Below are 26,624 nucleotides of genomic sequence, written 5' to 3' on the forward strand. Positions count from 1 at the left end.
CGCAGCGTGTCTTGCTGACGCCATAAGCCTGGCCAAAAACTGTCCGCAAGTAAACAACAACAATGAGGTTCACGGGCTATAAAGATGCGTGGGTAGCATTAAATCTGGCAGGCTCATAAAATCGCACAAAAGCAAGTTAAATTAAACAAACATGTTGGCCCATTTCCGTTTCCTTCTGCTGACGAAACTAGGACAAAGTAAAGTAATAAAGTCATAAATAAATATTTGAGCTGCCCCCATTAGAGTATTAATCGCCTTACAGTTAATGAGGTATGACAGAGTAAACACACATTACGACATTTGTTATCAATTCAAAAATTATCATATTCACAATTGTTTCACGCGTTGGTTCTAAGACTAATCAAAAAATCAGTTACTATACAGAAAAGCTAGTTTTACATTCACAATGCTTGGTTTACTTAATGCGATTGCTGTCCGTCGACTTTTCCACGTAGTTGGCCAGCCATTTCCCAACCTCCGACTGATTCAGCTCCAGCCATTTTATGTTGGACTTGACAGTTTCCAGCGCCTGTTGACGTGCGGCAGTTCCTGCGCCAGCATCTGGATATTTGGCAAAGAACTGCTGCATTTCCTCCAGCTTGGTTTGCGTGGCGAAACGCTGCGTTATTGTGGGTATCAGGCGACCCAGCGTGCGTTCATTCAAGCCAAAGCGTGCCACTAATTGCGGCCACTGCTCGCGCACATAGTCCCAGACCAAGCTCTGGCCAACTTTGTTGGCCGAAATGGCGCCAAGCAGCGTGAAGTAATCCTGTCTGCGCACATTTTGCTCATCGGCCGCTAGGTTAATGTAGCGCCGTAGCAACCAAGGCACACGCACAGCACATAACGCATTCATTAGCTTCAGCTTCTCCTGCGCGTCCGCTTCAGTCAAATATAAATTATAAACCTGATCCCAAGCAGCCTCAGTGTTCACCTGCTGCATGCCAAAGTAGTAAACTACATCGCGTATATCCGGACTGGGACGCGTCTCGGGCTTGGCCAGCCATTGTGTAAACAGAGTTGCTGCCTGTTGCAGCGATGCTTCATGTCCTACGCCGCATGCAGTACTCAGCACTTTAATGCGCAGGCGGCTGTAAAAAAAAAATGTAATTTTGAATATATCTTAAGTTAACACATTGTGTATTAGCTTACTTGTTCAAATGATCTTTGCCCACAGTGAAGGAAACCTTATCCACAATTGGCGTTAGCAGTGTTCGTGCGTAGCTTGTAAAGTCCTTGTAAATGTTGGTGTAGTAGACACGATGGGACAGTGCTTTCAACGCTGAGGTGCCCACGCTCCATGGCACATAATCTTGCTCGGCTTCCAGATAAGTGCTCAGCTCCAAAGCGGTGGTATAGCTAAGCTGTCCAGCATCGGCGAGAGCATTCACATCATTGAGCAAGTGCGCACGATCAGCGCTGCTGAATTTGTCGCGGGATGTCTTAAGCGCAGCAATGAGCTTAGTCCACATTTCCTCCTCGTAATTGACGCGATAGTAGCCAACTTGATCCTTGTTAATCTTAATCCAGCTGGCAGTGCTAGGCACCGCAATGCTGGCCTCGTTGTCATTATGATTAAAGATTAGACTTTGCACGGCGGTGTCCTCGCTGGTTGTATAGGTTATAGGTATGGACCAGCGATAGCTAACAAAATAAATAAAAATTAATTATATTGACATACTAATTGAATATTTAAACATACTTGAAGGATGTTGGCTCCACAACCACATCGTAGTCATCCTTGTTGGCTAGGAAACGTTTCTGTGTTAGCTTATAGCCGCTAGAAGTCTTCACGACATTCACCACAGGCAAGCCCATTTGCTCGGTCCAGGTTTGCATAATGACCCTAAAAAGCAGCATAGTTAAATCATAAATATCTTTACTAATTACTTATAGACTATGCACTCACTTGACGTCGAAGTCAATGTCCTGCTCCTCTTCGATGGCTGTCAGGTAATCATCGGTGGTGGCAGTGGAATAAATGTGGTTGGTCAAGTAACGTGTGGTAGCATTTTTCAGTTTCGGCTCCGTAACCAGATACTCCAACATGCGCACCAAAGAAGCGCCCTTGGAGTAGGTAATGGTATCAAAGTACTCTGTTATTTCAGCAGGACTTTCAATGGATTTAACAATTGGATGTGAAGCCAAGGTGGAATCGATTGTTAGCACAGGATGCAGCTCATCAGTCACAAATTGATTCATCTATAATAATTACATACATTAGTTAACATGTTCTTTAATGTAAATATTCGTTTTACCATATCCCAATCAGCGTGCATGTGATGCACGCCCTTGTATTCAATAAACGATGCAAAGCCCTCGTTTAGCCACAAGTCGTTCCACCAATTCATGGTAACCAAATTGCCAAACCATTGATGGGCCAGTTCGTGCGCAATGACAGTTGCCACGCGTTGTTTGTTTACGCTAGAGCTGGTCTTCTCATCATAGAGCAAAGCTGTTTCGCGGTAGGTCACCAGACCCCAGTTCTCCATGGCGCCAGAGACAAAGTCTGGGATGGCCACCATATCGAGTTTGGGCAGTGGATATGAAATGTTGAAGTAATCGATGTAGTAAGCTGTAACGCCAGCACCAATCCCCAAAGCATATTCAGTCTTCTCCAGCTGTGCAGCGGGCGCAAAAACGCGCAGCTCAATGCCACTATCACCAACAAGTGTGCTCTTGTTTGCAAAGTCTGAGACAACAAATGCCGCTAGATAGGTGCTCATGGGCACGGACTCCTCGAAGGTTACCTCAGTCAGTGCGCCATCGACTAGCTCACTCTGTAAAAGGCTTAAGTTAATAACTACATTCATTTCTTGCATTAGATTCTTGTTACTCACCTCCACGGGCATATTGGACAGCACATGGTACTCATCGCCGCTGGGCCTGGCAATTGTGATTTTGAACTGCGCCTTCAGATGCGGCTCATCAAAGCACGGGAATGCCAAACGCGCATAGGTGGGTTCGAACTTTGTGCTTGCAATCCATCTATATAAGCAATATGATTGCAATTAAAATGTGGTTTTTATATTTACGTTTAATTTAACTAATAAGGGGCATGCATAAACAGTTGGTGTTTGGCTACCTGGTGCGATTGGTCAGTTTGTCGTAATAGGAGCTCTGATAAAGACCAGTTATGCGATCGGTTAATGAGCCATTAAACTTTAAATGCAGTGTATAGTTTCCGACCTCCAGAGGCTTGTCGAACTCTGTGACCCAGTACTCATAGTCCGGATGAGTGAAAGTTAGCGCGGGTTCAATATCTTTCAGTGGCGCACCAGATTCGTCCAAACGCTGCAGCTTGTCGTGGCTCACATTCAACTGTTTGATGTGTACGGGTATAAATGCAATAGGATCCAGCACTTGGAGGTTTATGCTTATGTTGCCGGTATAGTTCTTCTGGCTGAGATCAGGCCGCAGATGAAGATTGTACTTCCGCGGCTTCAGCGCCTTGGGCAGTCGGAATCCCAACTTCTGCAGCGCCCTGCTGGCGGTTCTTATTTCAGGAGCTAGTGAGGGCATCGTGTTCAATCTTTGTATAGCTGGCACAGGTGTAGTATAAACGGCACCGTTATCTGGTTTTTGATAGCACGGCAAATTTATAAAGTTTATTACTTATTTATGATTACAAAATAAAAAATAAACAAAGCAGTTCCCACCGTTTGACAACACTGCACGTTTAAGTCACTGCGCAAGTTTGAGACTCGCACCCCATTAGCATTGCTTGTCAAACTGTATGCGTGCGAGCAGCACACTCAAAAGATGAATGCTATGAAGCTGTGTAGCTGCTTGGCGCGAAGTTTGAAATTTGAAATTTGGCTCAAAGCTAGACAACAAACCCACCTGAGAAGACGCTTAAAATCGGTTTGGTGGATAGGAGTAGCTCACGATCCACATACACGGTGCGTATTGTGCTATTTAGCGCAGACTGTGCTGAGCTGCTCGCCTGTTGCTTCTGATGCTCATCCGCTATGTTTTTGCCCACATAGACAAGTGCGCCGAGGAGAAAGGTGCAAAGCACTAATAAAAATACACAAAATGCGACTAGTGTGAGCACTGTGTTGCTCTGTGATTTCTTATTTGGCCGATTTGTATCCTTGATGCGATGATTATCATCTGTGGAGAGGCTGCTGCGCGGTCGCACGTTTTTTGTTGCATACATGCCGTTGACTTAATTTGTTGTCTTAATAAATTAATTAATATGCTGTTGTGTGTGTGTGTCTGTTGACTAAGCTATTTACACTGCTGCTGAAACATTTATGAGCTACAACAACGAAATAAACAATTATAATCATCACATATGCATAAGTCTTGTGTCATCATTGCATGTAATTCGATCTCACTTTAAGCGGACTAAATTACACACGTTGCTTTAAACAAACTTTGACAGTAACGCGCTATAAATATAAACAACTTAATGCTACGCCTGACTACCAGTATATCATTTTCATTGAGAGCTTGTCTCCATTGCAGATCAATCAAATGTAATCTCCACTGCTCTGCTCTGTCACGTAATAGAGTTGGTCATTTTGCTTTGTGTGTTTCTGCAATTGTAACGGCTTAAAGCCATATTTAAGTTTGCCTGGTTAACCGCAAATTGTATTACAAATTTCCAGGTTTTGGCTGCAATTGCAATAATACTTGGCCACTTTCTATAGTGGCGCTTTGACGTTGGCGTCGCCATCAACGTCGCCATTGTGTGATTGACTGCTGTTGTTATTGTTGCTGTTGCTTTTAAGGTTGTTGGCTTTTTGTTAGACAATTTGCCATACAGGCTCTGGTACATGAATCTCTGATGAGAAATAATTGTTGATGCAAAAAACAAGCGATAGTCATATAAAAATGAATTGGCCATGTATGCGACAGCAACATGCGGCAAGTATCGATGGACATCTGAGGAAAGTGTGCATGCTCACCTGTTGCTGCAATTGTGCAACTGTAGGCGAGTTTTTGTCTTTGTGGCAGACACACTTGTGCTTGAAGTACAATGCGCATAATTCACATTAATTTTTTGTGGCATAAAACCAAGTCAATGCATATATATGAAAAATATGCTAATTTGCAATTGCCTGGGACGCAGTTGTAGGCGGCGAGCTGCTTGCTGCGACTTCAATGAAGCTCATCATTGTGTGATGACTAACGCCTACAGTGATGCAACAAAAGCCACAACAACAATAAACAATAATAAAGATTGCATGCTATGGAAGAGACTCTAACGACTTTGCAGCTGCGAAAAGTTTCTGCAACTGCAACAGCATAAAATTTTATATGCCTCATTGTGAGGTGCGCGAATTCTGAGCTGCTTGCTTCTCTCTCTTTTAGCGGAAATGTCAATGCTTAATGGCAAAAAGTCAAATGTGAATTAATTTAATTAAATACACAACACAATGCGACATCAAAGTTGAATGCACTTCAAGCTAACGCGCCTCATATGTTATGATTTGGGTTTGTTCTTGTTAATCGAAAGTTAACTTTCACAAATCAATGTGTGAAGCAAACAATATGCAAAGTGCGCCCCAGAAATGCCCAAAAGTTAAAGCACACATACACACACACCTAGTGTTTGGGTCACACACATACAATTCAATTGGGCCAAACGTGATTACAATTAACAATTTGTTTTAACAAATTTAATACTTGCAAAACAACTGTTTGCCAATCAAAGTTTTATAATATTAAGAAATTATACCAGAGGCAAATTTATCGCAATTTAGCACCGTAATGATTTTGGTGACAATTGGAAAGTTGTAGGTAAACAACTGTATTTAAGAGAAAAGAAATCAGTGCTAATGAAAAGGAAAAATGCTGGCTGCTGGTTGAACTTTCAAGAACTAAAACACCAAATGAAACGAAAAATTAAAAAAGAAGAAACATGAAATAACTATGACAACAAGTGGCCCGCAGCAGCAGCAGCAGCAGTAACAACAACAACCAACGGAAACAACATTAAAGTTGCCGTCGATGTCGACCCATTTCGTTTGGTGCTTTTGAAGAAAGTAATTTCTCAGCTCTTGGCTCTATTGTATGTTGCTTCAGTAGCTATTGAAGCGGATGGCCAAAAGCGCCTTGACCAGCTTTTGTAATTGTAAACACAGAGCACAGAGATCAGCAGCGGCAGCAGCAGCAGCAACAGTTGTTGTAGTTGCAGTCGTATTTCTTTTTTTAAGGCCAAGAACTTGCGCAGCAAGTGAACTATGTATGCCCGAAGCCTGTTTGCCGGCTAACTGCGCAAGGTGCGGCATGCGCGGCAACGGGTGGGGGAATAGGGGAATAGCGGGAGAGCAGTGTGGCTAGCAAGCGACGCATGCACAGTTGTTGCAACCTGTTTTGCGTGCTTGCGGTTATTTATTGTATGTTTTTATATGATTGTCGAAAGTCACAGTTTTGGCATAGAAGCAACTTTATGGCCGCAATCCGCGTTCACATTTTAATGTATTCATATTGTTGTTATTATTATTATTTTTTGTATTATGAATACAAATTAAAATTAGTTTGCGCCTCAATGCGCTCAATTAGAGCGAGAAAAAAACATTCGGTTCATAACGGCGCTGTCTCAATAACAATGACAACAAACATTAAACGCACACACATACACATTGACAGTTATAAGCAGCTCAGACTAGACTCAAATAGTATTAACTATAGCACACACACACATAAATACATACATACATTGGTATGTTCTAAATAACTTCTCTGCTCATCATATTTCGTTGCCTCTTTCTAATCTTTGCTAATTTTTGTCACTTGTTCTTTGGACAGCTCTACTTCATTAACAGTTACATGCCATACACAAGTCTCAGCATGCGTGGGCGCGCGCTCTTTTTCGGTTGACTATGTTTAAAGTTTTATTAATTGTTGCTTATATTAAACTAAACTATTAAACTCGCGCACGTAATTCGCAATCCAATCAGTTCAGCATTTGCCCGTATATTACGTTTGTTTTTCTTGCACTTGGTTTTATAAATAATCCCGCCAACACTGCGCGAAACTAAAGCACGTCCGCTCGCTTTAAAAGTTACAATTACAATAAAATTTAAAATCGAGTAGGTAGGCGCGAAAGTTCGATTGCTGTTCGATTGCAGCTCCAGCAAGTATGATGGTAAAATAACAGCGAGCTAACATTCTTGCTCACAGTAACAGGGGCATAACATAATTGACCAACACCAACAGTCGCATGCATTAGGTGTATTCAGGAAAATTCATAATAATTTTTTTTCACTCACCTTTGCTTGCCATTTTGATCGGTGTAACTGCTGCGATAGGTGCCAGTGAGATCACTTAAGTTGCAATCAAAGCTGGCCGAAATCGTATAAGCCTTGTTAAGACTAAGCACCTGTTTGAGCTCGATCAGCAGCATTTCGCGCTTAAGATCCATGTAATACTTGTCAATGGGAACGCGCATACGTGCCATCATATTCAGAATACTAATGCCGTGGACATTCATATCCTTGGCATGCAGCACAATCAAGTTGGTTGCCTTTTCAGGCTGGAATTGAATGGACACGGTGCCCTCGCATTCACCGGTTTCCAGATCGGGATGTATGTAGAGGCGATATCTAACAGGCTTTATTTCACTGGGCAGACGATACACAATCTAAGTTTGAAGGTAATAAAGATTGGTCAGTATCCATAAATGATATTAAAAGTCGATAAGGCTGTTTGCATTGCAGGCTATTGTATCGGAAATAGAAATATTTGCTTATTTATTTTTTATTTCTTCACAGCTCATTACGCTTATGTGCTTGCAACTTGCTGGAAATATCAGAGATCGCATGAGTTTGTATAAAATCCTCCAGCACATCCAGCTTTTCTCTGGCCTCGGACAACTGCAGCATCAGGTTATCCCTATGCACTAACGTAACCACGAGAGCTACAGCCAAGCAAGTAGACAGCAGACCAAAGAAAATTGCCACTCTCTCCGCCGTAATCCAGTCTAACGAAGTTAGTTATTCAGTTTTTTGTATATAGCTAAAATATCTAATGCTCACCCTTAATTTTTTCCATAAATTTGCCCATTTTCAATACCAAGCTGCTCGTTGTTCACGACTAAACTGACCAATATTTATAGCCAACTAACAAAAAGACCTTATAGCCATGATAAATATAACAACAATGCCTAAACCGATAATAATCCGAAAACCGTTTAAGTGCAATTAGTAGCAATGCCGCCTTTACGACTTCTTTGGGAATTCTGCACTGAGTTTATCAAATAAGTTCGCTTACCTCTTCGGGTTTGGGAAGTCCAGTGGGCAATGTGGGAAAAATGGGCGCTGGGCTTGTGGGTCCACTGGGTGTGGGGCCACTAGGCGTCGTATCTCCACTAGGTGTGGTGTCTCCTCCCGGCGTCGTGCCTCCACTGGGTGTGGTGTCTCCTCCCGGCGTCGTGCCTCCACTTGGTGTTGTTACATCTCCTGGTGTTGTCGTTGTTGTGGTGGTTGTAGAGGCCGTTAGCACTTCTATCTTGTCCCTTGCATCCTGCAGTTCATTTTCCAAATCAGCCTTTTCCACAGCCAGCACAATTGTTGCTACACAGAATGCAGTTGTAGCCAAGCCCATAAATATGGCCACAGTCTTCACCGTAAGCCCTATTAATAATTTAAATTAACATTCTTTACTTTTTAATAGAGTTTAAGCTTGCACTCACAGGCAACCATTTTGCCTAAAAAGTTTTTATGTCCTTGCTGTGTAGTCTATGGTACACTTCCAACGCACTGAGTGTCCAGACTTGAACTGACGTTGAAAAGCGAATCTGAGCAACTATTTTAGCTTGATAATGAGCAATTATGATTATAAACGTGTTAAGGCTTTTATTACCATGAACGATATGAATGCGCGACTTTAATTTATTTATTGTTGCTCCATATATCCAATTGGACAGTATGTGCAATTGTGCTCAAAGTTAAAATTTAAAGTTTGATATGCCAGCTCGATAAAAACTTGAACTATTTACTGTGAGATCATAAAAGCCACAGGTCATTAAAATCGCCAAACGGTTGCAATAAAAAAGAATACTTTGTTTTTTACTGTTTGATTTTGGCATTGTTTATTGTTATAGCAAAGTTTTGTACATTGGCCATTATGCAACGATTAGATTTGCTAATTTATAACTTCAATTGGATATTAACAATTTTATATTGGGTTTTTTCCCTTAGACGGTCAATGCCGATTTCGTGCCTTTTAGCCAACTGCTGATGTCGGCGCTATTCTCTTGCAACCAATTCATGTTGTACTTGATAGTTTCAATAGCCTGATGCCTAGAGCCAGCGCCCGCTCCAGACTCGGGCTGCTTCTTGTAAAACTCTTGCACCTCTTCCAGCTTGACTTCGCTGGCAAAGCCTGATGTAATGCTAGCAATTAATCTGCCAAAGTAGCGATCGTTGAGTCCAAAACGTTCCGCTAGCTGTACCCAGTTCTCGCGATAATAGTCCCAAACAATTGATTCTCCCACAGGATTAGCAGCTATATACTGTACACATGTGTGATAGTCCTGCGAGCGCACTATGCTCTCATCGTTGGCCAATTCCAAAAGTCTGTAGAGCAACTGGCCATCCGACACACCAGTGAGTCCAAACATAATCTTTACCTTCTCGCTAGGATCAGTTTCTTCTTGATATATGGCCAATAGCTTTTCCCAGCTGGCCTCAGTGTTTGCCTGTTGCATGCCGTAGTGGTAAACAATTTCACGTAGATCGGGAGCAGGTCGAGTGGCAGCTGAGGGATTAGCTATCCACTTGTTAAAGCGCTCTGCGGCTTCCTTCAAACAGTCTCCTACACCCAAGGAACAGGCAGCATTCAACACAGAAACACGCAGGCGACTAAAATTAGAAAATATGTAACTGATTCGCAAATTCTTTCAATCGTAAACTTACTTTTTAAGATGATTATTGGCATCAACTGTCCAGCCCACATTCTTGTAGACATTGGTTAACAAGGAGCGTGCATAAGTCAAGTAGGATGCGTAACTCTCGCTGTACATGAGAGTTTTCTTAAGTGCCACAAGCTTGGAGGCAGCCACATACCAAGGCACAAAATCTTCTTCGCTCGAGAGATAAGCTGTCATCTCCAGAGAAACGTTGTAGGAAATCTGACTAGCATCGGCCAATGCAAAGGCATCGTTTAACAGCTGTGCTCTGTCAGCAATATCAAAGCGCTTGTGGTCAGCAATCAACTGCTTAGTTATCTGCTCCCAGATGCTAGCTTCATAGTTAACACGGTAGAAACCCATTTGGTGAACATTAAGCTTGATCCACTTAACATTTTCGGCAACACGCACAGATACAGAGTCGGAGTCATAACTAAAAATTATGCTGCTAATCTCATCTGCCTTGGAGCTGTCTAAGTAGTAGGTGATGGGCACAGTCCATTTATAGCCAAACTCTGTTGGCTCCACTGTCTCTTCGTAGCTAGCCTTGTTGGAGAGGAATCGCTGCTGTGTAAAAGTAAATGCTTCATTGCTGGAGCGCTCCACCTTCAACACGGGATAGCCCATTTGCTCAGTCCAGGTGCGCATCAATAGCTTCAGATCGAAGTCAGTTACCAGAGCAGCTACTTCAGACAAGAAATCATCTGTGACTGTGTTTTGATACTTGTACTTTGTCAGATAGCTGGTAACCGCCTGCTCAAACTTAGTAGAGCCCACAAGATTCTCTAACATGCGCAAAATGGAGCCAGCTTTCTCATAGCTAATTGTATCGAAAATGGCAGCGATTTCATCTGGACTCTCTACTTTTTGCACAATAGGATGCGAGGACAGCTTTGCGTCAAAGTCCATGACTGGATGTAATGCCATTATTATAAATTGTTCTAGCTAAAAAAAATATTGTAATTTAATTTAACACTTTTTAACAAAACTATATACTTTAGACTTACCATGCCCCAATCTGGGTGAACATCGTCTACGCCTTTGTATTGCATGAAGCGAGCAAAGCCTTCGTTTAGCCACAAATCATTCCACCACTTCATTGTCACCAAGTTGCCAAACCATTGATGTGTAATCTCATGAGCAAGGACAGCAGCTGTAGCCTGTTTGTTCAGAGTGGAGCTGTAAATTTTCGTCATAGAGCAGTGCAGTCTCTCTGTAAGTAACCAAGCCCCAATGTTCCATAGCATTGGAGGAAAAGTCTGGAATGGCAGCCATGTCCAGCTTGGGCAGCGGGTACTCCACTTTAAAGTACTTAATGTAGTACTCGGTGACAGCAACGCCAAACTCCAAGGCAAAGGTAACCTTGCTCAGCTGATGGGGCGTGGCAAAAGCGCGCATTTCAAAATCAGCTCCAATGCCGTTAGCTTTCACTGTGCTCTTCTGATGATCAAAGTCCGCCACAATTATGCAAGCCAGATAAGTGCTCATAGGCACACTAATGGCAAACGTTGCCATTGTATTCTCGCCCAGATTCTGCGATTCCTATAAGAAATAAATGGCCAGAATTAAGATTGATGCAGGGCATGCAGCAAATCTCTTACTATTTTGTTCATGTTGGAGATGGCATCGTAGGAGCCAGCAGTGGGATGCACAACGGTTATATTGAATGTAGCTTTCAATGCAGGCTCATCAAAGCAAGGGAATGCCTGACGAGCATAGGTGGGCTCGAATTGCGAGTTCACAATTGTTCTAGTGTGTCGGCATAAAAATTAAAAAATATATTCTTTTCAAATATTTTAATTGTCACTTACCTTTGTTGACCTGTGGCAGTCTTATAGTTGCTCGTATATAGGCCAACCAACTTATTTAGCATTTGGCCTTCAAATATAATGCCTAAGGTAATAGTTCCATCCGCTGCCAAGGGCTGCTTCATATCTATTATGAGCAGTTCGCGCTCAGTATCGAGCCTGAAGTTTTCTACTTCACGGCTGAGCACATAGACGCTGGTAAGCGTAAGTTTATGGGAATGCAAAATGATTTGACTGGTTGCCTGCTTTACATTGATAGTGATCCTCTCCTGGCCTGTAAAGTTGCCAGTTGCCAGATCGGGGTGAAGATATAACTCATAATGCGTGGGCTCCAATGCTGTCGGCAAGCGATAATCAATCTGCTTAACAAATAATGTTTTTATTTAAATGTAGAGAGCAGCAACACTTCTACCCAACTCAAGCTTACATTCTGAGCCGAGACACAGGCAACTATTGTCAAGAGCAAAGCCAGCGGCCAGCAGCGAAAACTTGAATACATCATTGCTGGGCGAGCAACGATCGGTAACTGAATCTAGAGCTTGTCAATTCGTCCATAAGAATAACTATAAACGAACTTATTATGCCGCGTTGGTCATAATTGGAGCAATATTGTATTTTGATTGTGGACACTTTATGACTTTATATCAGGGTATTTTTATGCCACACTTTCTGACTCAAATATAATAAAAGCCTTAAATTGACATAACGATAATTATAAATATACTAGGATTGTTGTCGGATATGCCTATGTAAAATATATGTAGGGTATCTTTTAAGCTCCCACGCTATTGTTTATTGCCTATTGAGCTCATTTGCTTTTGTAATTGCTCTTAGCTATGCACGAAGCATAGAGTAATGATAAATACAAAAACAAATACGGCAGCTGTTATATGTGTAATTTGTTCTTGTTGTTGTTTATTTTGCATGCTTATTCTTGTCAAACTTTTGTGATCGGTATATAAAAATAGAATTGACATTAGGCAAAATTTAAAGTTTTTGGCTTAGCCAATTGGCAATCTCGCCGCTGTTTTCCTTCAGCCAGTTAATGTTGTACTTGATAGTCTCGATCGCCTGTTGCCTTGGGGCTAGCACCCGCTCCAGACTCTGGATGCCTTCTTTAAGAACTCCTTGCATCCTCTTCGAGCTTAACTTCACTTGCAAAATGTGCTGTAACACTGGTAATTAATCTTACCCAGTGCCCGATCATTGAGGCCAAAGCGTGCGGTTAAGCTGAGTCCAGTGCTCGCGATAATAGTCCCAAACAAGTGGCTCGCCTACAGGATTGCTTGCAATGAGCTGCACACAATTGAAATAATCCTGCGAGCGCACAGTTTTGTCATTGATGCTGGCCAAATCCAGCAGTCTGTACAGCAATTGAGCATTTTTTGTAGCGGCAAGTCCATTCATCATCTTCTGCTTCTCGCTAGCATCAGCTTCTGTGCTATAAAGTTGCAACAACTGATCAAAGCTAGCCTCGCTCTTTGACTGCTCCATGCCATAGTAGTAAACAATTTCACGCAGATCGGGCGCAGGTTTATTGGCAGCTGTGGGATTGGCTAGCCAAGTGTTGAATCGCTTTGCAGCTTCCTGCAGACATTCTTCCACTCCCAAGGCACACGCTGCATTCACCACAGTATAGCGCAGGCGGCTGATTAATTTAACGAAAAAGTTAAAAGGCAATCTTATTGGCTTGAATTGTTTCACTTACTTTCTGAGATGGTCATCTTCATCAACTGTCCAACCAACTGCTTTGTAGACAGGGCTTACTAACGAGCGTGCGTAGTTCAGGTAAGAAGTGAAACTCTCTGTGTACATGAGATTTCTCTTTAAACGTATGAGGTTCGATGCAGCCGTATACCAAGGCACAAAGTCCTCTTCCTTAGATAGATAAGCTGTCATATCCAGAGGAATGCTGTAGGCCAGTTGGCTGGCGTCAGCCAAAGCAAAAGCATCGTTCAACAGGTTGGCTCGGTCCGCTATATCAAAGCGATCGTATTTGTCAATCAATTGTTGATTGATATACTCCCAGGTGATGGTATCATAGTTGACTATATAGTAGCCCATTTGCTGAACATTTAGCTTGATCCACTTCACATCAGCCTCAACAGCCACGCCGGCCATATCCTTATTGTAGTCAAATATAAAACTGCTTGCCTCATTTGTCTTTGCGGTGTCCAGGAAGTAGGTGATGGGCACGCTCCATTTGTAACCAAACTCTGTTGGTTCCACTGTCTCTTCGTAACTAGCCTTGTTGGAAAGGAATCGCTTCTGCGAAATAGTAAATGCATTTTTGTCGGTGCGCTCCACATTCAACACGGGATAGCCCATTTGCTCAGTCCAGGTGCGCATCAATAGCTTCAGATCAAAGTCAGTTACCAGAGCAGCTACCTCAGACAAGAAATCATCTGTGACTGTGTTTTGATACTTATACTTTGTCAGATAGTTGGTAACTGCCTGCTCAAACTTATCAGCGCCCACAAGATTCTCTAACATGCGCAAAATGGAACCAGCTTTGTCATAGCTGATAGTATCGAAAATGGATGTGATTTCATCTGGATTCTCCACCTGTTTGCACAATGGGATGTGATGAGAGCTTGGCATCAAAAACAAGGACTGGGATGCAATGCCATTATTACAAACTGATCCAACTGAAATTGAGTATACGTACTGTTAGTATAGTTAGTAGTTAGCTTTTCATTGGTTCAATGTGCTTACCATGTCCCAATCTGGATGCACTTCATCTACACCTTTGTATTGCATGAAAGCGAAGCAAAGCCTTCGTTTAGCCATAAATCATTCCACCACTTCATTGTCACCAAGTTGCCAAACCATTGATGTGTAATCTCATGAGCAAGGACTCCAGCAGTTGCCTGCTTATTCGCAGCAGAGCTGAAGCTTGTATCATAGAGCAGCGCAGTCTCTCTGTAGGTGACCAGACCCCAATGTTCCATGGCATTAGAGACAAAGTCAGGTATTGCAGCCATGTCCAGCTTGGGCAGTGGATACTCCACTTTAAAGTACTTTATGTAGTACTCGGTGACTGCAACGCCAAACTCCAAGGCATATGTAACTTTGTTTATCTGATGGGGCGTGGCAAAAGCGCGCATTTCGAAATCAGCTCCAATGCCATTGGCTTTCACAGTGCTCTTCTTATGTTCAAAGTCGGAGACAATAAAGCAAGCCAAGTAGGTGCTCATGGGCACACTAGTGGCAAACGTGGCCATTGTGTTCTCGCCCAGATTCTGTGACTCCTACAATAACAGGAAAGTATGATTTATATATAAACTATAGTATAAATAAATTGTTTTACCAATTTATTCATGTTGGAGACAGCATCGTATGAGCCAGCGGTGGGATGTATAACGCTTATGGCAAACGTAGCTTTCAAGGCAGGTTCATCAAAGCAAGGAAAAGCCTGGCGTGCGTAGGTGGGTTCGAACTTGGTGGTCGATATGTTTCTGCAAAGTTTAATAGACAATTAAATGGCTGGCAATGCTATCACAGGGCTATAAACTACCTCTGCTGACCCGCTGGCGTATTGTAGGTGCTGCTATATAAGCCAACGAGTTTGTTTTGCATTTGGCCCTCGAAGTGAATGCCGAGTATAAAAGGTCTCACCCATTTTCAGTTGCTTGCTTCATCTCGATAATGAGAAATTCGCGCAACGGGCTCAAGCGCGTAATTATCAATTTCATGATCGGGCACATAGACGCTGCTGAGAGTTAGTTTATGCGAGTGTAGAATGATTTGATTTGTGGCCTGCTTCACATTAATGGTTATCTTGGACTTGGCCAGTGAAGTTGCCTGTATCTTAGCTTGGTATGAAAGTACAATTCGTAATGCGTGGGCTCCAATGCCGTTGGCAGGCGATAATCCAATCTGCAGAGACATAAGCAAGGTTATCAGTCTAGATAACTAGACTTACACGTCCAATTTACCTTTTCGTCAGCTGTGGCGTTGGGCAACAGCAACAAAGAGCCAGGAGGAAGGCCATTGGCCAAGAGACGCGCGATTAAAGCCATCTTAGCCTGGCAAGAGACTAGCCGACAACTGAATGAAATTAGCTCCAAAATGTATCCGTAATAAAGCGAATGCATATCTAAAATTTGTTGCGGCCATAATTGAGTCACAATTGTCACAACTTTATATTTTATGGTCACTTATCGGCCGTGTTTAGTTGCCACTAATAAGTGTGCTAATTATTTGGTTGCAGTTTAATTGAGAGGAGGTGGCCGGGAGTAGAACAGCCCACGCATGAGCATGAATTGACATTAGTGCTTTGTCTTGTATTATTTATGGGAACAACTATATTTACGAATTGTTTATTGTCCATAATCTTTAATTTGCTAAAGGTACTTGATAAGTTCTTAATGAAGGCAAGTTTTTATTTATTAATAAGCATATATCGCGTTGACTACTCCTGCTTGGCCAGCCAGGCATCCACGCTCTCCAAGTTCTCTGCCAGCCAAACAATGTTGTTCTTGACCGTTTCCAAAGCGCGCACGCGTGCTGCAGTGCCGGCGCCCGCCTCTGGATACTTGGCAAAGAAGTACTCCATCTCCTCCAGCTTGGTCTGCGTATGGAAGCGTGCTGTTATGGAGGGTATTAGATTGCCCAGATAGCGTTCATTGAGGCCAAAGCGAGCCACCAACTGTAACCAGTTCTCGCGCACATGATCCCAGACCAGAGACTCGCCCATGGGATTGGCAGATATGTAGGTGAGGCAGGTAAAGTAGTCCTGGCCACGCACGTACTCTTCGTTCCAGGCTAGATCGATGTAGCGCTGCAGGAGCCAAGGCTCCTGTATAGCAGCCAGGCCATACATAAGCTTGGACTTTTCGCTAGCATCTGCCTCATTGATGAACAACTGCCAGACGCTTTCCCAGATGGCTTGGTTGCCCACTGACTGCAAGCCATAGTAGTAGACAATCTCGCGCACATCTGGATTGGGGCGCTTCTCTGGAGTGGCCAGCCAGCTCTTGAACTGCACACCAGCCTCAGTTAGACAGGACTCCAAGCCCAGCGAGCAGGCAGCGCTCAGAGCCGTTACACGTAGACGACTAAAGTAAAGCTTTTAGTTGCAGGCTTTTGCTTTGAAGCCAAAGTACACTTACTTGTTCAGATGATCCTCACCCACAGTCCAGGTGAGCGCTGTATAGATGGGCTCAATTAGCGCTGTGGCGTATTTCTTGTACTTGGCAAAGCTGCTCGTGTAGTAGAGCGTGCGCTTGAGCGAGGTTAGCTTTGAGGCTGCCACGCTCCAGGGCACATAGTTGTCCTCCTTGGCCAGATATTGCGTCATGTCAAAGGCAATCTCATAGGGCAGTTGTGTGGCATCAGCCAAAGCGAAGGCATCGTTCAACAAAGAGGCACGATCACCGGCACTGAATGAGCTTGGCTTGTTCAGCAGCTCCTGGGCCAAGGCATGCCACAAGGACTCGTCGTAGTTGACGCGATAATAGCCAACCTGGTCGTGATTAAACTTGATCCATTGCGCAGCGCTGGGCAGCTTAATGGTAACTGCAAGTCAAAAGGAAACAGAAATAGTAAACAATAAATGCTTTTGCTATTGTTTTTAATTTCAAGCGATATAAATTCCGATTTAAGAGTTTTATGCGTATTTAAACACATGAGAGTCTAAGTAAACACTTGCTGTTTTATTTGGTTAATGAAAAGAATTAGATTGGCAAAGTTATGGCTCGCTTGGAGATTGCAATTGATAAACTTGCCTGTTTTGATTTTAATTTTATTTTGTTATGGCTACTCTCACTTATGCATTACTTACTTTCGCTCTGATCGTGGTAAAACCAATCGCGCTGCACTGCCGCACTGCCACTGGTCGTATACGTTATCGGTATTGACCAGCGATAGCTGAAAATAGTGAGTTGAGTTTGTTAATAAATGTGTGAACATTTCGCAATCAGATAAGCCAATGACAGTTGATTTCGCAACTCACTTGAATTCTGAAGCTCGTGCACTTGTTCGTAGTCGTTTGGATTGGACAAGAAGCGGCTTCTGCGTTAATTTGTATTCAGTGTCGGAGATCTTTGTGATCGTGACCACAGGCAAACCCATCTGAAGTCAAAAAGCCATAAAAATGGGTTAAATCAGTTACGGTCTAAATTTAGCTTAGCGCTTACCTGCACTGTCCAGGTGAGCATTATGTCTGCCACATTGTAAGGCAGACCCAGCTTGTCAATCTCGGCAAAGAAATTATCGGTTACGGCGTTTTGATATTTGTATTCATTCAGATAGTTGGTGACCGCCTGGCGGAACGTTGTCTCGCCTAGAAAATCTTCCAACATGCGCACCAGCGAGGAGCCCTTGGAATACGTAATAGTATCAAAGATTTCCGTTATCTGATCGGGATTCTCAACGGTCTGTATAATGGGATGCGAGCCCAGCGTGGCATCCAAGCTGAAGACGCCATGCAGAGTGCTGATGATAAATTGATTGCGCTGTAAAATTAAAATCAACATTAAATAAAATTAAATGGCATTGCGGGTTAACTTGCCATTTGCCAGTCGGGGAAGCGCGCATCCACGCCCAAGTACTCGATGAAGCTAGCGAAGCCCTCATTTAGCCACAAGTCATTCCACCATTGCATGGTTACTAAGCGAACCAAGCAGGCAATTAAGATAAGCTAACGATTATTTATAAGCCAGCAACTCACCCAAATTACCGAACCACATGTGCGCAAATTCATGAGCTATGACGCTCGCAATGCGCTGTTTATTGACTGTTGAGCTAGTTTCCTTCTCGTACAGCAGCGACGTCTCGCGATAGGTGACCAGACCCCAGTGCTCCATGGCGCCAGAGACAAAGTCTGGTATAGCGGCCATGTCCAGCTTGGGCAGCGGATACTCGATTTGGAAGTAGTCAATGTAATATTCAATTACAACCTTGCCCACATCCAGCGCAAAGTCCACCTTGCCAATCTGCTCTGGCGTGGCATAGACGCTCATTTCAAAAGGCTTGCCAATGCCCTTGGTTTCGATGTCCACCTTTTTTGCCGTAAAGTCAGAGACAATGAAACAGGATAGGTAAGTGCTCATGGGCACGCTCTTGGCAAACATGACCTTTGTGTGCTCAGCGTCCTGGACTTCAGTTTCCACATTCATGTTAGAGAGCGCATGATAGTTGCCCGTCTTGGGATGCACCAGCGTAATCTCAAACGTAGCTTTCAGGGCAGGTTCATCAAAGCAAGGGAAAGCCTGGCGTGCATATGTGGGCTCAAACTTGGACGTGGCGATCACCTTGCGGGTGTTGTCGGCCTTCACATACGACGAGCTATAAAGACCCACAATTTTGTTGGCCATGTTGCCAGAAAACTCAATGGTCAGCAGCACATTGGCGTTGGCTTTGAGCTGCTCAGCCAGCTCTATAATCAGAAACTCCCTGACTTTGTCAAACTGATGCGCCTTGATGGGCACAGCTGTGCCATCCGCATAGATCACAGACAGCGTTTGTATAGTCAAGTTAAGTGAGTGCAGTATTATCTTATCTGTGGGCTCATTCACGGTAATGCTAATGATTTCATTGCCACTGAAATCGCCCGACTCTATATGCGGATGTAGATAAAGATCATAGTTGGTGGGCGTCAGCGTTTTGGGCAGGCGATAATCAATTTTGGGCGCGGGCGTTGTGCTCGGTGTAATGCTTGTGGTGGGCGTGTCTGTGCTGCTGCTTGTGGTGGAGGTTAGGCTGCCCTCCAGCAGATCGAGCTTCTCCTGTAAATCACGCAGATCGGCCTTCATATTGGACTTTTGCACCGCCAGCACAATGGTGGAGACGGTGAAGGCTGTGAGTGCCACGCCCAAGCAGATGCTCACCACTTTGGCGGTGATGATCATGTTTGATTTGCTGCGCTTTAATCCCACACACGCGGCACTTGGAACGCAACTAAACGCGAGTGCGCCGCTTTAGGCAATAGGTAAACTCTAACTGCTACTAATATATCATAATTGAACTGCCTGCGATAGTGTGTTTGCTAATCTTATCACAATCGCAAATAGGCTTATAAACAGCTCTCCAATCCACGCATATTAGCCAACTGCGCGACATGTGTCCATTGTATTTGACATTTATATTCGTTTATGGGCCCACTGTCAACGTTTGATTTAAAAACTTTTGCAGCAACTTCTGCACGTTTTTCCGCAAGGCAGCGCACGAATTTCCAATCTTTAGTTATTAGAAACTCCCGGCGCCAGCAGTATCAAAATTCCACTTAGTCGTATTTCCCCTAGCGCCGGCGCCCATATGTGTCCCGTCCGCCTTGCCTGCCCATTACCAATTGAGCAAGCTTACTAGCAAAAATTTTGAATCTTAATTTTTACCTGATGGGCTTTGCATGCGTGTGTGTGTGTGTGTATAACCCCGGCGCCTAAAAAACCCCTTTTCCGGTAACGGACTAAACTCTCGGCCTAATTAGAGAGACAGAGAGAGGTAGAGAGGCAGCGTTTTTGGTATTTTCATTGTGCTAAAACCCAAACAACAGAATTTCCACTTATGTTTTGCAATGACTTTTATTATGTTGGGAAACAAAGTGTGCCGAACGAATAATAAATTGTATAGTTATTATAAAATTGGTTTAATTAGTACTTTAACTTGAATACAAAAATAATCAGAGTATTTTATGAAATTGGTTCACGTTAAACATACAAAAATATACATAATATAATTTGATATTTTATATTAGAGAACTTTAAGAAATCATTGCATATAAATATATTTAAATACAATACATCATAGACCACTGTAATATTTTTTACGACTAAGAAATAATTTACGATTTACACTTTGAGTTTGACAGCCACAAATACATTGTCTGGCAAATTTATTTTGTAATAATTTCACAAAACTAATTATTTCTATTTTCAACTCTTCAAATATGCATATCGTACATATTTGAAATTTGTAGTTCATTTGCCTGAGTACACAATCTTGAAGCGAAATACCCAGCGCATTATCAACTGCCTGGACTAGGTCCTCGCGGGTTTCACACAGCGCTTACCGCAAAGCGCAATTAATTTTCCAAATTGATTTGTCATATGTTTTGTTCTATAATTGGCTTTGCCAGTTTAGTTGGCAAAACACACGTACATGCGAGCAGGAAAAACCGGCCACGCTGAATGGACTGAGCTGAGTTTCATTCATGAGCAGGTCCTGGCTGGGACGCCGCCACAGGATGTCTACCTGCCTAAGCGTGGGAACTTGATAGCTAACTCAAGTCGCGCCGTAGTCTAGGTACATGGGCAGGTAGGAAATCAGTACTGGAACTGGGCTGCTCCTGCTCCGCAATTGCGTCGTCTGGGGTTCTGTTGGGTTATTTGTGCGCTGCTGGGAGTTTCGTGATGTTCGTGACAAAAGTCCCAAGTGGAAAAAAGGCAAATTTCCGGTTTTTTGACCAGACTTGTATTTCCCACGGACCAAGCGCAGTACGGAGCGGTATTTAAGGCGAGCAGCGCAGGAGCAGAGCAACAGTCGACACTACGACATCAAAGCATAAACACACAACAGAATGTTCTACATAATACAAATATTTCTGAGCATCACGAGCACAGTGAGCAGCGCCAGCGTGGCGGACAGCATGAACTACTATCAGTACACACATCAGTTCAAGACGCCCATCTCCTGGCAGGCCATCAGCAGCAACAGCCTGCAACTGGCATTGGATAGCTGCCAGCAGAGCTTCAAATGGCAGCGCTGGAACTGCCCTAGCCATGACTTTGCACAGCGCGTAGCGCCAAATGCAGCGCATGAGCTGGATCGCGAGGATATCTATGTGGCTGCCATTTCATTGGCCGCCATACTGCACACACTCACCAGAGATTGCGCCAATGGCGTGGTGGCCAACTGCGGCTGCAGCGACAACAGTCTGCAGGTGCCATGCGCACACGAGCCCGCCAAGGCGTTGGAGCTGTACCAGGCGCGCTTTGGCGCAGGCGCTGGTGCAGCGGCGCACAATCAGCGCGTGGTGGGCGCTTTGCTGCAGCAGTCGCTGGAGAAGGAGTGTCATTGCAAGCAAAAGAGTCCACAGGGCGGCTGCCTGCAGGAGCAGTGCGTTCAGGTGCTGAAGCCCTTTGAGTCTGTAGCACAAGATGTGCTGCAAATGTACGATGATGCAGTGCAGCTGGACAGCACGCTAGATAATCTAAAGATCATGTGGCAGAACATACCACTGGATACGCTGGTCTACATGCAAGACTCGCCCAACTACTGCGAGCCAGACGCAAGCGGTCGCTGGGCCGGCACACGCGGTCGCCAGTGCTCCAAGCATGGCGGCGACACTGCCGACGAGCGTCTCTCCTGCCAGCAACTCTGCCGCGTCTGTGGACTACGCATACGCAGCCAGCATGTGCGCAACGAGCGTCGCTGCAACTGCAAACTGCTCTGGGGCTTTCGCCTGCAATGCGATGTCTGCATTCAGCTGGAGCGTCAATATAGCTGCTATTGAGAGTTTGCGATGCAGAACATAGGAGAGGGAGTTGGACTGCTAGTTAGTCTGGGGCGCTGGCTAAGCCTCTCGACACTTAAGTTAATTTATTTGCAACAACAAACGCTAAATTATTGCCTTATTTAAATAAATATTTATGATGAACTATGAAATTCAAGTCTTATTATTCTGCTGCATAGAAACAGACACACTAAAGCGATTTAATTTTTTATTCATTCAGCCAAAAGCATTTATTGTTTGTTAGTTAACCCAAGCGGTGGGCTTGCCCTCAACCCGGTAGCCATTGTAGGCGGCGGCTGCGGAGGAAGCCGCTGCTGCCAGCTCAGATCTTCGACTGGGCTCGCTGGCCCAGTATGAGGGCGCCACTTCGTATGATTGCATTGACTTGTTGCTGTTCTTGATGGCCGAGATGATAAGTAGGAAGATTGCCAATTTACCCACCAAAATGGACTTGACCAGCAGCAATTTGAGCTTGGTTACCAGGAACGGCACAATGGCCGACTGTATGAGGAAGGGCAGTATAAAGAGTGGCAGCACCTTGGTTATAACATCATACTTCTTGGCACGACCTGCAATTTGGCAAACGTTTAGAGTTGGAATTAAAAGTGGAGTGGCATAGTTGGACTTACCCTCTTCGCTGTTGTCGGCGCTCAGCCAATGCGCGCCTATAATCTCTTTGATGTTCTCACCATCCAATTTGACGCGCACAATGTCGTTGCTTAGATCCAGACTCACATTGAGGCCATTGCCCACATTGTAGTTGTGCAAATTGTCCAGCTCGGCAATGTCCAAAGGCTGTTCTGTAACCTCCAATTGCTCCAAACGTTTATTGTTTTGGTTGTTGTAGCGATTTTTGCGTTTGCGCTTGCGTCGCTTTTTGCTGTCCTCATAGTTGGCCGCTTCAGTGGGCGACTCCAGCTCGAGCAACGCCTCTGCATTGGCCTCGTTGCGTAGCTCCTGCACAAGTGCATCATCCAGCAACTGCTGCTGCTGCTCCGTTGGCTGCTCCAGTTCGATAGCCTCGGTGGCAGTTGCCTCATTGCCCGCCAGCTGTGTGGCACTAACGCGCTCTCTCAAGCGCTTGCGATACTCGTGCGTAGTCTTGTTGCCCATATAGGTGCTCTTGTAGTTCTTGTAAATGCCCATAAAGATGTGCGAGTTCTTCTTCAGCGCCTGCTTATCCTCCGGCTCGTAGCTGCTGGCCAAGCCGCGCGCCGACGCCAGCGTTACTGGCTCCGTTGTTGACTCTGTGCCGGAGCCTTCTTGCTCCAGACTGTTGGCTCCGTATGTTGCGCAGAGCGCAGTAAACAGCAGTAATCTCAGTAGGCCGCTCATTGCTGATGCATGTGTGCACCTCACGCTGGTTTGCCACAAAATGTGGCACGATCGCCAGCGCACAAGCGTTTTATCAACTCAGCTCAGCGGCTACTCTTGCTGCTGCTGCAAAGAAAGCTAAAAGACTTGCAACAGCAACAGCTAACAGCTTGTCGCTTGGAAATTGGCTTGAGAATGGGAATTTGGCACACAGGCCTGTTTTTGCAGTTCTTCTTGGCCATTCAGCATTCTAGCTGGCATTTGGTAACCCGTTGCGGCACATAGCAGAACACGATCCTCTTCAATTGAATTGTTGCCCCCTTGCTGGTGGCTGATCAAAACATTGTTAGCTTGCCAAGAAAAATATCTGGAGTAGGCCTGCAATTTCTCATTGATCTTCTCAGTGATTTCTTTTAGCTGTAATTGCTGTTGCTGCTCCCCCTTGGATCGGTCCATAAATATTATTGCATCGCTAAGTAGACTGAATCTGGTCTAGTCAGAGCCGTACATATAACGGTAGCTCTTTCGATTCTTTAGCCATGTCCAGTGACAATTAGCTCTTAACAACATGCGAAAGTTGTTGACAGAACTCAGCAGAGTTTTACTCCAAGCAACAGCAACATCTACATCTCCATCTGGAGCGGGCGGCTGCATTTGAAATCCAGACTAGAAAGTAAATTCTGTGCAAAACAAAATATAAACAGGCTGTAAAGAAGCCTAAACTGAGCTTGATATACACTTGGAGCAGCAGACTGAGCTGGAGCCAAGCACACAAAATAAATGTATACGTATACTTAATATTAAATATTTGTAATATTTTCGTTTAATGAAAGATTTAAGAAATACAAAAGAGCAAACAATAGAATTTCTTCACACTCGGCTTTGAGTTAGCATACCCTATGCTATTTGCTAATTGGCAAAGTGTATAAAAACAATCCGCTTTACATATATGGTGTTAAAGCTAACGACTTTCACATGTTTGTTATACTTTGAAGCAATTAAGCACTAAATGGGAGCAAGATTCTCGGGAATTGAAAAGGACACACACAGAATAATTAGCAAAAGCTGAAGTCAGCGTTTATTTCATTGTATGACTCATTATTTGTTATTTATATAAATTATATACCTTTTGTTTATCAACGCTTAACTTTTATTGAAAGTGAATTGGCCCAGGTGGTTGGTTGTAAGTACCTTTTGCACTTGTCAATGAATAATTGTTACTTGGTTGTAAATTATATTAAAATGCATTGACGCGTTGTCATTAGCGGCGACTGCCTATAACTAATAAATAAAAAAAATGAAAGCGAATGGCCAGTGCCCTCAATATAAACTTATAGACACGCGTCGTGAAAGAATGCCCATGAGCCCAGACGCGCTTGCAGTGCGCGCGTTGCAAGTTACCAAAAATAAAATGTGTATGGGTGCCCCTTAAAGGGGCAAACAGTTGTTGCCCGCGCTGTGGGTGAAAATAATGAAAGAAGTTTAGCTTTAGACGGTGTTTGATCAGTTAAAGTAAAGAGCGTAGCACGATTTGCTTGTTTTGGCGCACGTTTCATCGACGTCCGGCTGACGAATTTCAAGTAGCCCTCAAGCGCGAGGCCCTCATAAAAGCGAATGTCAATGTGAGCTACACATTCAATTGTCAGTCGCTGCTCTTGGCGTTAGCATAGCTACAATAACGGATTACATTTGTACTTAATAAACGAAGGACTAAACGAACAAAATGGCTGCTGTCCAGAAATACGCTCTAGCGGTGCTTTGCCTGTGCCTGGTGTGTGAGTTGGCCTTGTGCCAAGAAGCCGCTAGCAGCAACAATACCAGCGCGGAAATGGAGGGTCAGTATACCACCAGCTAGCTGGGCAGCTTGGCTTGCAGTCTTAACGCTTTAACTTTGCAGAGAGCCGCACATTTGGCCATCACTTCTTGCGGCGCATAAGCTTTGCTCTGGTGCCTGGCGCTTTTGTTGTGGGCGTCATTACCACGCTGCTGGCAGCGCTGACAGTGGTGTCCATGAAGGGTCTGGGCGTGGGCGTCATTCTTCTAGTGCTGGCCATTGGTCAGATGCTGTCGCGTGCTCTGCCGCCCGTACATGCTGCGGCTGCCTATGCCGCTCCTGCTCCAGTGCCCGTTGTCTACTCGCATTCGCACACACAGCAGCCCGTCTGGCTGGAGAAGGAATGGTAATTGAGTTAGCTGCTAGCAGGCCATGCAATACCTCAACGCGAGCAAGCAACCAAATAATAATTTAAGTCTAGTTTAAATTATTTATTTACACAAACACACACATGCACACAAATTATTTAATATACAGTCAAGTACGCAACGTGATTGATTTTTTTTTGTTTTCTGTTAAAAGTGAAATTTATTATTGGCTCATTGCGTATGCAGCTGGAGTAGCAATCACAATTTACGGTTCTTTTCAACTTAGCGGGCTCTTCCGTTGAGATTCCAGCGCTGCGTGCGCGCTGGACACGTTATAGAAAGTCAAGCGTCTGCATCTAAATGGGTCACATACTGCATAAGCTAGTCCAAGACAGAAATTACTGTAACGCTTTTGAATTTCTCTATTCATACTTATAACTTATTATGGCCAGCGGCTAATTAATAAACTCTCACTTGATTGTAGTTGCGACGCTTAATTAAGAAGAAAAGCATTTAGCCAAAGTCTAAGCCTAAGTTTAAGTCCGGCTGTGCAATTGTTCCACTTTGTTGCAATTAGTTGGCTTGCACTTGCCCCGAGGTTTCTACTTCGCGTCTGCGAGTGCGACTCTCAGTTTAGATAATGGCTAAAAGCGTGCTGATAAGCCGATAAGGCACTGCGTTAATCAAGTTCTTATTGAAATTCGCTAGCTGCTAAAAGAGGGCGACGATAAGTCAATTAAATAGAGCAACAAGTGACAGCGACCGCGAGAACAGCGCCAAAAGCAACTCAACAAGTGTAAGTGCGGCAAGTCGAAGCTTAGATACGCTTCAAGAGCAAAGAGCTAAAACTAAAAGGAGAAACATCTTCTGGTAATTAAGTAAGCTGTTGAAGATTGGATTGTGTATGACTCTTCAATACTAAAATATGTACAAAAGCTCTCTTAGCTTTCATGCAAGTCAATTAGCGTTAAACTTTTTAAGAAGCAAACATATCTTGTTTAATCTTTTGTCAACTTATTTATATAATACGCACAAATTT

General features: G+C 43.9%; 7 protein-coding genes across 9 annotated transcripts; 2 read left to right on the plus strand and 5 right to left on the minus strand.

The window, feature by feature from the left end:
• Positions 1-293: 293 nt before the first annotated feature.
• LOC108604113 (glutamyl aminopeptidase) lies at positions 294-8,734 on the minus strand. 3 transcript variants are annotated; one of them, XM_017993397.1, is made up of 9 exons: positions 8,648-8,734; positions 8,227-8,588; positions 7,227-7,597; positions 2,841-2,988; positions 2,259-2,780; positions 1,910-2,202; positions 1,703-1,846; positions 1,153-1,644; positions 294-1,091 (listed from the first exon to the last, which is right to left on the minus strand). In XM_017993397.1, exons 1-9 carry the CDS (start codon positions 8,655-8,657, stop codon positions 416-418), a joined length of 3,018 nt encoding a protein of 1,005 aa, XP_017848886.1. In that variant the 5' UTR covers positions 8,658-8,734; the 3' UTR covers positions 294-415. The 3 variants fall into 3 exon arrangements, with proteins under 3 accessions (XP_017848886.1, XP_017848885.1, XP_017848887.1); XM_017993396.1 differs by lacking the exons at positions 7,227-7,597; positions 8,227-8,588; positions 8,648-8,734 and adding exons at positions 3,086-3,575; positions 3,844-4,264; positions 6,938-6,997; XM_017993398.1 differs by lacking the exons at positions 7,227-7,597; positions 8,227-8,588; positions 8,648-8,734 and adding an exon at positions 3,086-3,640.
• LOC108601231 lies at positions 7,722-8,074 on the minus strand. Its single transcript, XM_017989129.1, has 2 exons — positions 7,992-8,074; positions 7,722-7,936 (listed from the first exon to the last, which is right to left on the minus strand). Exons 1-2 carry the CDS (start codon positions 8,017-8,019, stop codon positions 7,722-7,724), a joined length of 243 nt encoding a protein of 80 aa, XP_017844618.1. The 5' UTR covers positions 8,020-8,074.
• Positions 8,735-9,043: 309 nt separating the features above from the next.
• LOC108601680 (glutamyl aminopeptidase) lies at positions 9,044-12,188 on the minus strand. Its single transcript, XM_017989589.2, is given in 7 exon segments — positions 9,044-9,818; positions 9,873-10,810; positions 10,873-11,049; positions 11,051-11,407; positions 11,467-11,614; positions 11,677-12,032; positions 12,101-12,188. Coding segments are annotated over 7 exon segments (2,718 nt in total). The 5' UTR covers positions 12,176-12,188; the 3' UTR covers positions 9,044-9,151.
• Positions 12,189-12,582: 394 nt separating this feature from the next.
• LOC108603624 lies at positions 12,583-19,582 on the minus strand. Its single transcript, XM_033294022.1, is given in 20 exon segments — positions 12,583-12,756; positions 12,758-12,862; positions 12,864-12,902; positions 12,904-13,321; positions 13,382-14,241; positions 14,243-14,290; positions 14,292-14,321; positions 14,389-14,439; positions 14,442-14,924; positions 14,984-15,131; positions 15,191-15,459; positions 15,461-15,493; positions 15,495-15,552; positions 16,092-16,733; positions 16,788-17,193; positions 17,459-17,544; positions 17,630-17,748; positions 17,814-18,131; positions 18,188-18,285; positions 18,347-19,582. Coding segments are annotated over 20 exon segments (5,487 nt in total). The 5' UTR covers positions 19,527-19,582; the 3' UTR covers positions 12,583-12,660.
• A 1,611-nt stretch (positions 19,583-21,193) lies between these two features.
• On the plus strand, positions 21,194-22,129 carry LOC108602732 (wnt inhibitor of Dorsal protein). The gene has a single exon (XM_017990883.1). The coding sequence runs from the start codon at positions 21,194-21,196 to the stop codon at positions 22,127-22,129; it is 936 nt and encodes a 311-aa protein (XP_017846372.1).
• Positions 22,130-22,369: 240 nt separating this feature from the next.
• On the minus strand, positions 22,370-23,464 carry LOC108601393. Its single transcript, XM_017989293.1, has 2 exons — positions 22,759-23,464; positions 22,370-22,698 (listed from the first exon to the last, which is right to left on the minus strand). The coding sequence occupies exons 1-2, from the start codon at positions 23,462-23,464 to the stop codon at positions 22,370-22,372; spliced, it is 1,035 nt and encodes a 344-aa protein (XP_017844782.1).
• A 1,702-nt stretch (positions 23,465-25,166) lies between these two features.
• LOC108602737 (protein apnoia) lies at positions 25,167-25,627 on the plus strand. The gene is made up of 2 exons (XM_017990889.1): positions 25,167-25,278; positions 25,341-25,627. The coding sequence occupies exons 1-2, from the start codon at positions 25,167-25,169 to the stop codon at positions 25,625-25,627; spliced, it is 399 nt and encodes a 132-aa protein (XP_017846378.1).
• Positions 25,628-26,624: the final 997 nt, after the last annotated feature.

Source organism: Drosophila busckii, chromosome 3R (assembly GCF_011750605.1).
Source record: "Drosophila busckii strain San Diego stock center, stock number 13000-0081.31 chromosome 3R, ASM1175060v1, whole genome shotgun sequence".
Lineage (NCBI taxonomy): Eukaryota > Metazoa > Arthropoda > Insecta > Diptera > Drosophilidae > Drosophila > Drosophila busckii.